The sequence below is a fragment of the Pollachius pollachius genome (genome assembly GCF_949987615.1).
Source record: "Pollachius pollachius genome assembly, chromosome: 3".
Lineage (NCBI taxonomy): Eukaryota > Metazoa > Chordata > Actinopteri > Gadiformes > Gadidae > Pollachius > Pollachius pollachius.
Genome location: NC_136936.1, coordinates 2,193,192 through 2,204,166, shown reverse-complemented (window position 1 = coordinate 2,204,166; position 10,975 = coordinate 2,193,192). Strand labels below are relative to the sequence as shown.

Genomic DNA, 10,975 nt, shown 5'->3' with positions numbered 1-10,975 from the left:
CCCCATGATTGGTGGAGTTGCTTTCAGACAACAGAGTTGAATTGATCCCCCTTTCACAGCAGCGAGTCTCACCGAATACACAGCATGTCCGTAGTAGGGGTAGACCAGAGACATGAGAGATATATTGAGAGAGACGTCCTCCAAACCGCTCTGGGGAACAGGAACTGATGTGTGACGACAATAAGGCGGTCCTCATGTGAACCTGTTGAGCACAACAGCGCTGCCGGCTGAAAGTATCGAGGCCATGGAGGCGGTCGCTACCTGCTGGTGGGCGCTGGTCACACTCAAAGGAAAAAATATATAGCTAATAAAAATAATATTGCATATTGCCGGGCGCCCTTCCCCATGTTGTGCCTTGAGGTAACGAACAAAGAAAGAAAAACATACACTTTGCAACCTTCACAATTCATCTTGTTGCTGAGTTTGCGCACTAAAAATGTGTGTGTGTGTGTGTGTGTGTGTGTGTGTGTGTGTGTGTGTGCGTGGTGGTGGGGGGGTTACCCTGAGATGCGCCTCACGAAGTAAGTATTTAATGTAGAAAAGCAGCGACCCCCAGTCTCATTTGAAGTGCAGAGACCCCGAGCACCAATACAGCACAGCCGCAAGAGAAGCGCTCTGCAACAGACGGGGAATGACGTCACAGGAAGGAGCCGCTCACCCCACCGCTGCAGGATAGAGGAAGTTTGACGTAAAAACGAAAGTAGATTGATATTGGTTAATATTGTATCCGAACGACTTTGAGTTGAAGGTCGAAAGTATGGCAGGTAAGCAGTTTGTCTTAAAGTAACTTTTGTATTTTTGTACATGTTGGTGTAACGTTACCCTATATGTACGCTGCGATATGCGCATTTTCTTTCAGAAGTATTGCGATCGATCATTGTGGTCAGTTTAGTTCTAGGGCCTACTGTAGTGGTCGGTCTGTGCTATTGAACATTACTTAATGTGGACTGAGTTCAGATCCACTGTCCTTGTGTTTTGTAGACTACTGATGTGACTCCTGTAGATCATGTTTAGATTCAGATTCAACTTTATTGTCATTGTGCAGAGTACAGAGTACAGAGACAACTAAATGTGGCTGGAGATCTAAACAGAAGTGCAAAAGAGCGGTTAAGGTGCAGTTTCAAAATGATTTTCATATAGTGCAATACATTTTAAATAAAAGGGTGGGATAGTGCAAGAGTAGTGTATACGGTCAAGAAGAGAATACAGCAGCAAAAAAAAGTAAAGTGATGAGGTATGAGCAGCATAAATGGACAGTACGGTAACTATGAACAGTATGAAAATATGATAATATAATTATAGTGGATTAGATACAGATATTAGATAAATTACATATATACATTATATATATTCACTCAGTTCACTCACTTTCACACTGATCTGTTTTGTGACTTGTCCAATTCCACAACACTATACTTTGTGTGTTGTATACAGTCCCTGACAAAAGTCTTGTCACTTATCGATTTTGTAGAAACAGCTTATGACCTGACTTTTAATTAATCCATTGGTTTTAGAAAAGGCTCATATGAAAGCTAAAACCCTCCCAAATTAAGTTTAATATACTAAAATAAATTTGCTTCACTGAAGAAAGATTGATCATTTAATGAACACAGAAAGGTCAGATTTTGGCAAGACAAAAGTTTTGTCGCCTAAAGAGAGTAATGTGTAAATTGAACAAATAATTTACTTCAAATACAAAAAAATGTTGCATAACAGTGAATTAAGTAGTGGTGCTGTGAGATCCATATTTAATATCTTGTATGACTTCCATGAGCTTGAAGGACTGCATCCATACGGTTCGACAATGATTCATACAATTTATTGATGAAGTCATCAGGAATAGCAAAGAAAGCAGTCTTACATGCCTCCCAGAGTTCATCAAGATTCTTTGGTTTCGTCTTCCATGCTTCCTCTTTCATTCTACCCCATACATGCTCAATGATGTTCATGTCTGGTGACTGGGCTGGCCAGTCCTGTAGCACCTTGATCTTCTTCCCCTTGAGGAACTTTGATGTAGAAATGGAAGTATGCAATGGAGCACCATCCTGCTGCAAAACTTGACCCCTTTTATGGTTGGGAATATAAGAGGTAGCTAATACTTCTTGATATTTCAGGCTATTGATATTGCCTTCCACTCTGCAAATCTCTCGCACACCCCCATACTGGATGTAACCCCAGACCATGATTTTTCCGCCACCAAACTTAACTGTTTTCTGGGTGAATCTCGGATCCATGCGGGCTCCAGTAGGTCTCCTGCAATATTTGCGGTGGCTATGATGTTATTCAACCAAAGATTCATCTGAGAAATCCACCTTCTGCCACATTTCCAGCGTCCATCCTTTTAGCAGGCTGTGGGCCTTGACAAATGCCATACGTTTTTTTAATTGCCTTTTGTTTAGTGCTGGTTTCTGGGCACGGATTCGACCATGGAGGCCATTTCGAGACAGACTTCTACAAACTGTTCTGGTTGACACGGAGACTTGAGTTGACCAGGCCTGGTGGAGTTTTGCTGCAGTGGAAAAGGGGCTGGCCTTAGATTTTCGAGCTAACAAACGGTCCTCCCGAGCAGTTGTCTTGCGGGGTCTGCCGGACCTGGGCTTGTTGAAAACATCTCCAGTCCATTCAAATCTTTTTCTTATTCTTTGTACTTGACGCTGAGACACATTGAAGGTGTCAGCCGCCTCAGCAGTGGATCTGGTCTTCAGCCTCTTGATAAACACTTTGGTCTCAGGGTGAATCTTAGGCATGTTGTCAGAGGTCAAGTTGCAGTTGATATGAAGGTCTGTTGTGCTGGGGTTCTTTTTATACACACCCACTAATTGATTGATCAATTATTGATCACAGGTGAGGCTGTAATCTAGGATTGGGCGCATCATATGACAAGGCGACAAGACTTTTGTCTTTGCAAAAACTGACTCAGTGGGCTTTACCAAGCTGTGAACGTTAGAATGCTTTTCAGCAGTTTCGTTTGGCACCAAAATATTATTTCAAAAGCTGTTGGGGTTGAAATTAACCATTTCTTGTAAAAAAAATTGATCAGACATATTTGAGGGGAACTTAAGGTCAACTCGTACCCAAGCGACAAGACTTTTGTCAGGGACTGTATATACTTTGAGCCAGTGAACCCAAAACCACTTTTTTTTTTTCAAACGTGGTGATTTGTCTTATATGATCCTTAACATGGTGATCTATTTTATCACTTGATGAAGAAAGGTAAAGAAACGTGTTTTATTTCTCTGTAGGGATCCTTTCCATAATGAACGCATCACTCTAGTATTATGACTCCTCCATTGACTCCTATCTGCTCACCCGTTCAAGGTCTCAAACTGTGGGCTCCAGATGTTAAGTTGTAGAATGTTGTAGAGGAACCTTCATAGAGTGTAGGATTTAAAAAAAAAGAGCTATATTTGCCATTTCTCTTCATTTGTCTTTCAGGATATACAAATAGGATTATAAAGGGGGTGACCGGGAGCGGGTCGGAGGAGTCGTCCTCCCCTAGCGGGCTTTGCGAGCCGTCCACCCTTAGAAGCAGAGCCACGCTGGGTGAGTTGAACGCCCGGTATTATACATGCAAGTGAAATAGTCACTCAATTGAATCTATTGAATCATGGTCCTGAACACGGATCCTCAAATTTGACCTGATGCATTAAATTGGGTTAGGGCTAGGGTCTCACCCTCTACATTGATTACTTCACTCCCTGTCCTTATGTTTCTCTCATCTCTGATTGTCCTCCCTCACCTTAATTATCTCACCTGTCCCTCATTAACATTCCCCTGATAGTGTATTACGTCAGCGTGTTTCCCTTCCTCTTTGCCAGTTCGTCTTTGTCATTTTTTTCAAGTATTGTTGAGTGAAATTTACGGTTCCAGGTTTTCTGATTCCTGCCCGTTTACTCCCGACTATGTCTTTGCCTTCTCCCTGCCGGATTTGCCTGATCTCCAAATAATTTCCTGTGGACCGTCCTATCTTCTAGTAAAGACCATTCTTTCTACCCAGACTTTTGCCTCATGAGTTGGGCTATTGAGTCCTATTCGCCCTGTTGCTCCCCTAGGCGTTAGGCCTAGCCTGTGGTTCCAAAATTATGAGGGCAAAGACGGCAAAAGTGCCCTCTGTAATACCTGTTGGGTGTTCTGGGATACAGACTGTAAACCTATGCCTAGTCTAGAACATATGTCATGAACACATAATTTATGTCTTCATCAAGTTGTCATGCAGGGATTACATTTTCTTTTTGATCAATGGTTGCAAAAGTAGGTGTTAATACACTGACACAATGAATTATTTCTCCAAAAGTGATCCGCTTAAGAATCAAGGTGGTTTAACAGAGCAGGAGATACGCTAGCTAACTATTGAGGAGCATGATAGTTGGAAGGTAATCTGGTCCAGCCCATCCAAGTGTCGTTCTGCTACCCGGTATTACACTTGTAAAACTTCAGACTCAAGTATGTCTATTTATTTGTTTTCCTGTACACCAAATCTAAAATGTTTGGTGTTCCAACGCACAACTGAATCCAATGAATTTAAATTGGGTTCTGCTTTGGCAGCAGGAGGCAGCCAGCCTGTGGTTCCCCAACTTAATTCGTCAGGCCCCCCCTTTGGTCAAAATAGGTAATGCATTTTTTAACTTGTATAGCGGAAATGGGGCCTTCAATAAAGTTGGCTGATTTAAAATATTAATAATGAAATGTCCTCAACGTCAGAAGTAAGGGTCTGCTTCGGAACCCAACAGAGTCCACGCATCCCATTTCTATAGTTTCTCAAATGTTGACTAAAACAAATCGGTGAAACGTTATTTCTAATCTGGTGACAATGAAGTGAAACGGATTCATTGAATGCTTCAACTTATTTTGACCACATTGTAATCGCTTTGTGATTTAGCTATCGCTAAAGGCCTTATTGAAAAAAACACCATTCTAAGTGGTCAGCATCTGTGCCCTCACCCACTTAGTTCTTTACTTATTTGATTTTTAACCCCCCCACAGCAGGTGTGTGTGTGTGTGTGTGTGTGTGTGTGTGTGTGTGTGTGTGTGTGTGTGGTTTTAGATGACAAAAGAAACACAGGGTACATAATATCATACAATAAAATACAAAAGACTGATTTAAAAGTAGCACAATGAAGCAGTCTTAACTGGCTGTACTTCTAAAACCCTCCTGGTCTCGGATGCAATCTAAAATTCATAGGTTAAAATATCCATGTAACACATCCATAATAAAACCCTCAGATATAAAGCATGCATCATATTTCGTCCTGCAACATTCTTATCTTATCAAAAATAAAACAGAATAAAATGCAATCATCAAACAATAACAAAAAAAAAAAACTGAAGGGCGATACCAGAAGAGCAAAACTGAGCTACCGTCGGCTTATATGTGTAGGGTCCGAGAGGGTAAATTTGGGTGCGAACTCAGGCCAGTTTATTACCTCAGTCAGTGTAAACGCACGGACCATACCGGGAAAAAGGCGTGCATAAGACGGGCATATTTGGCAGTGTAAATGTTTACTGATATCCGCTCCGCAGGGCAGGCTCTGTCCCACAAGCAGCTCCTGAAGGTGGCCGAAACGCTGGGACAGGAGTGGGAGCAGGCGGCTATCCATCTTGGGCTGAAGACCAAAGATCTGGATGACATCAAGGCAGAAGAGAGAAATGCAACCATGCAGAAATACAAAATGTTGCGGCTGTGGCAGCACCGAAGACCAGGAAAGGCCACAGCACAGGACCTGCTGAGAGGTCTGGAAGACCTGGAGGACCTACCGGTCGAGACTCATCAATTATTGATGGGTAACGTACTTCACCCACAAACAGGGGCGTCATAGTGGGGGGAAGCAATGGGGAGAAAGGTTGTTTTTTGTTTCCAAGTATATAATGTCATAAATACCTTTTGAATTGGCTGAACTTTTCATATGTAAAAATAGTGGAGGCTCACTTTCACCCCTTACAGAAAGCGCAAAATGGTTTATTCCACCGCTGCACGAGGACTCCCCAAAACAGTGACGCTGAATGAATGATTGAGGACTGCTAAAGCTGGATCACTAATTTGCACCATTATAGTCACGTCTTTCACCAAGAAAGGAAAACCGGGGTCACGTAGAAGAAAATAAAGAAGGGAAAGAGAAAAAATATATGTTCCTTACTGATTTCTTTCTAAAGAAAGGTAAGCACAAAGGTTTGAGAACGATGGTTCAAGGCTACGTTTACATGATGACGGTCTGAACAGAAGACGCAAAAGTGGCGTCACGTTTTCACTTTATATTCCGCGTTTAGACAAGCGTTTCGGGAGGAAATCTGCGTGCATACGGTGACGCAAAAGTGTGGAATTCGATTGGGTATGCATGCCAGGCGGCTAGATGGTGCTGTGATACACTATCACACAACGCCGCCATGTCTGAGCGCATGCGTAGAATCTTCCTTCTTCTCTTATCTGCGCCGCGAAAACCAAAACATAATTACAGATCCTTCTCTGTTCAGTAATAATATCTGTACATATCCTGTACATTTCGTGGAAAGACTCCTGTAAGTTTAATAGAGCTGCCAGAGCAGCTTGACGGTCAGACGCATGGAAATAATCCAACATGTTTGTTTATTTCCCTGTACTGGCGCTGTATGTGACGTAAACGCGTACGCGACGTGAGCAGATCTGAGCAGAGTTTTGCGTCTTGGCAGTGTAGACGGAAACGCTACGGCGGAGCGTATTCAAGTTTTCCACTCTGGAGGGTGGTTTCTGATTTTTGCATTTTTAAGCCCCCAAAACGCAGTTTTGCCCTTGTTTAAGACCAATGGCCATTATTTCATTTTCTGTAACATGCACGCATATATCCTGTATTTAATACATGAACATGTTATATGAACAAAATATTCTGAACAACCCCAAAACATTCTAGATTCCTGTGATAGGAGCGGGACGCTGTGATGAGGAATATTAATGCAAACAATATAAGCACAGTTCACATTGCAAAGAGTTCCGTGTAGTGTCAAACCTAGATGAGGATTCATCACCTTAATAGTGCACTTTAGTCATTTACTAATTTAAAGATAAACGATTCAGCCGGCTTTTACTCCAAACGATAGCTTTACTCCCGGGCACACTCGTAGCTGCCGTAAATTGTGTTGTTGCCATAAACAGAACAGCGCCTCCCAGAGTGCAACCAAGGCAATGAGTCACTCATATGTGAGTGCTTATTATTCATGCTTCGTGTGTACTGAATATGTATGTTGTTGAGTACAATGAATATGGCAAGCTGCATACTTATAGGAATAAGGAACCAGATTAATAGTTGTTTAATTTCTAAAAATCGATCTGAATTATCAACCACTTTTTTTGAGTGTGTAAGAAGACGGAAGAGTCTAGTTTGCTCTTGAATTGTGTGTGTGTGTGTGTGTTCACACAGCAGCATCATCATCAAATTAAAACGCATTGGAAACACAAGCCGTTACTAGAAATGTATCTAAATTCATTGGGAGAGATAGAAACTTGACCATTAGACCTTCAACCAGGGTGCATCTTGGGATTGCACTGTGAAAATTGTGGGTCTCTGGAAATAAGCCGGACCCTAACCCTAACCCGAAATCACGGACACTCCCTCCCTGCCCTCGGGGTCCGAGAGGGCCAAGGTTCGGTGTAGGGCCCAGTCAGACCCTAGAATAAGGTTCTCAATTATCATGGCGGTCTGACCTTCTGGTAGGACTTCTCAAGGTCTTCTTCTAGGTCTTGCATGCAACACCACTGAGAGGCTTTGTCAAATAAACGGGAAATCATTTTCTGTAGGCGCTAGAACCCCAAATGTCATAAATGTCGTTCCGGGGACCCCAGGAATGTGCTAATACATTTTGGCATCTCTAGCTATATCGAAAGGGCGGGAAAATGGGCATGATCTCCAACAGTAGAGTAAATGGGCATAAAACAGCGGGTATTTTGAAGTCCCCATTTCTTGTGGGATGGAGGTGTAAATTTGTGCCTTAAGGCGTGTAGACACAGCTTGCCTGTGAACAAGTTTTTGAAGTCTGGGGTCAAAAGGAGCCGGCATCATGGCCCTTATGAGATAAAAAGAAGTGAATGTGCATTTCGCTCACAACTTTTTATCATTATTAAAAAGAGGACTGATTCTCAGATATGCATGTCGGGTGGCTAGGGTGTAGGTCTGGGAAGAACTTCAGCTCAAAATCTTGCAAACAAGCTGCTGGGTGAGGCGCAACAAGATGGAGCACTTGCTGATGCTTTGTTAGTAATTTCTTGAAGGGCTGGAGCACCGAAATTGATAATCGTATATGTCCTTTGAGACCCTCTTTGATACAAACCTGTCCACAGGTCTATAGCTTACTTGTAACTGTCCTTGACTCAGCAGTCACCTACTCATTGCATCACTTCCTGTAGGGCTTTAGACTCCTAATTGATCATTGCATATTTGAATGCCCTCTTTCTGTTATATGTCACCACCACCATTGGGGCGTGGCAACAATTCTCTATGGACAGTAGGGGTACAACAGATATAGATAGGAACCTTGCGATGAGCATTTTAATTAACATTAATAGTCAATACACACTCAGGATGAGGAATGACCTCTCACACATAATCAATTAATGAATTTTTTAAAATAAATCTGGCTTGTTAAATCAATGAGCTTTTTGTTATTTGTGTTATTGACTGTGTCACTACCAAATCTGTCTGTGTGCATCACACAGTGATTAAAAAAATAAATGAGTCACTGTGTTCACTGCGGGTGGCCTTCAAAAGGCAGCTTGGAATCTCTGCCTTTTTCCTAGCAATAATTTTTTGTCGTAATTTAGATTACGACAAAAACAAAACAATTCACGGCAGGTCAGCTGCCACACTTAACGTCGTTGTGGGAGCAGAGCTATTGTTTGGAGTAAAAGCCGGCGTAAAATCATTGGAGTAAAATCATTTATCTTTAAATTAGTAATGGACTGAAGTGCACTATTAAGGCGATAAATCCTCATCTAGTATTGTGTAAATTACACTTTACACGTAACTCATAAACCTGTTTGCACCGTGAACTGTGCTTACATTGCATACATTAATTCAACTCAAATCACTGTATTCGTCCCAGAGGGGCAATTCAAAGGGGGCGCATGACAGTAGCTAAAAAAGAGACACAATCAACAAACACAAGCAGCACACACACACACTGCATAATCAACTCACACATGCGATACACACAAACACACTACACAATCAAGCAACACACATCAAAATAACATTCAACACATGAGTAAAAAGTGCTTCATAAAGGCCTTAAATTATAAAGTGCATTGCAGCATGTTCATAAGTCAGTGTTCCGCATTAAGGAGCTGGACAGCCCTGGGGATGAGGGTTGCCTTCCTCCTCTGTGTACGACAGCCTGGCAGCGGAGTCTGCGTCCTGAGGGGAGCCACTTGAAGTCAGGAAACAGGATATGGGAGGGGTCCTGAAGAATCCTACGTGCTGATTTTACAGTCTGTTGATCATATAGGGCGGTAGAACCACGTATATTATACAAATTGATTTGTATAATGTACGCGGTGTCGTGCCTTTTACCAGCCGGTGTTGCGAAATGTCAACTTTAAGTCGCCACTCATTTCTCAAACAGCAGCCCTGAAAAGAAAGCGTGTGGCAGATTCAGCAAGGAATGTGATGGCTAATGCTATTCAAGTTGGGCCGTTGCAGTTTGAGGCGAAAATGAAGGGGCATCTCAAAACCGCCTACTTTATAGCAGATTTTTTTTTTTTCTAGTTGAATTCATGAAAAAGATTTCTTTCTTTTAAAAAGAAAACAACTTGCAGCAGTTTGTAGAATTGGTAGGGGTGCGTTCAACAGCCTCTTGCTTTCTCTGCTCCTCCAGCTCCGTCTCCCTGATGGAGCTGGAGGCATTGGGAGAACCAGAAGAAAATTGGGAGGCAGGGCATTCAGTTGTGCTGCTCCCTGTCTGAGGAACAGATTCCTTCAGAGAATTGGACCCTCCCAGAACATTTATAACCCTACTTAAAGCTTCCCATTTTAAATCGGTCTTTAAGGACCTGTTTACCAAGGAAACAAAGGAGGTGAACTTGTATAAATGGGGAGAGACTAATCAGGGAATGAGTTGCAGGTGGGAAGATAAACACACAGCTGAGGGGAATGAGGTGACCGCAGGTTGGAGATGTGAAGTGAGGGGGAAAGTCTAAGGACATCTGGTGGACAAGGAGAGATCAAACACTTAACAATATGAAGACAAATACAGAACATGACACACTTTGGAAATTCAGCTAGGTTATTTGGGCCACTTTGAACAAATACTGAAACAATTCAGTTTAGCAGAAGTAAACTGAGGAAGTCAGTTCTGTAAATGACAGTATTTTGCAGAGTAAAGAAAATGTATTAATGCCATTTGCAAATTCTCTTGATTTGTCTTTCAGGACGTGAATGGAATCGTATTGAATCCGTCTTTTTAAAGAAGCATTCATTCAGTACCAGACAGTGGCCCCTTTGTGGTGCGGTGTACGATTCTCCTCACCACAGAATGCCTAAAAGCTACGGCACGTTGGGTGAGTTGAAGTCTCCTAGTTTGAGGAGTAAGAAGTCTACCTGGATAACTCTCTATATCAGCGGTTTTCAATAGGTGAGGCGCGCCTCCTCTGGGGGCGCTAAAGAGCCACAGGGGAGGTGCGACACGCAACACGCAAAGAAAAGATACACATCTGTATGCAGCTCTATTGATATCGGTAATTGTGCGTGCTTGTATTAGTTTTAAAATGCATCGTTTCCTTGTCCCAAGTCACCAGAAGTCAGCATTAAGGGAGGAGAAAAAACGTAGGAAATATGATCCTGAATTTATTTCTGGTTCTGTGGAGAGCGAGTTCCCCCAGATCTCCACAAAGGCTATGAAAGTCCTAATCCCCTTCACCTCAACCTACTTGTGTGAGTGTGGGTTTTCCGCACTGACCCTGATTAAAAACAAATACAGATCAAGGCTGCAGGTGGAGGACGACTTGCGTTTATTT

At 42.4% G+C, this 10,975-nt stretch overlaps 1 protein-coding gene across 9 annotated transcripts in view; it reads left to right on the top strand.

The window, feature by feature from the left end:
• The first annotated feature begins 712 nt into the window (after positions 1-712).
• Positions 713-10,975, top strand: part of LOC307072885 (uncharacterized protein) — a 47,092-nt gene continuing 36,829 nt past the window's right edge. For 7 of the 9 annotated variants that reach the window (XR_013811703.1, XR_013811704.1, XM_079732432.1 and 4 more), the window contains exons 1-4: positions 713-764; positions 3,436-3,543; positions 5,521-5,781; positions 10,391-10,519. Coding sequence is in view for 7 of the 9 variants with exons in the window: in XM_079732432.1 (XP_079588558.1) it covers positions 758-764; positions 3,436-3,543; positions 5,521-5,781; positions 10,391-10,519 (505 nt within the window). In the remaining 2 variants the exon portion in view is untranslated. The remainder of the gene's footprint in view (positions 765-3,435; positions 3,544-5,520; positions 5,782-10,390; positions 10,520-10,975) is intronic. The other 2 variants (XM_079732434.1, XM_079732431.1) reach the window with 2 other exon arrangements.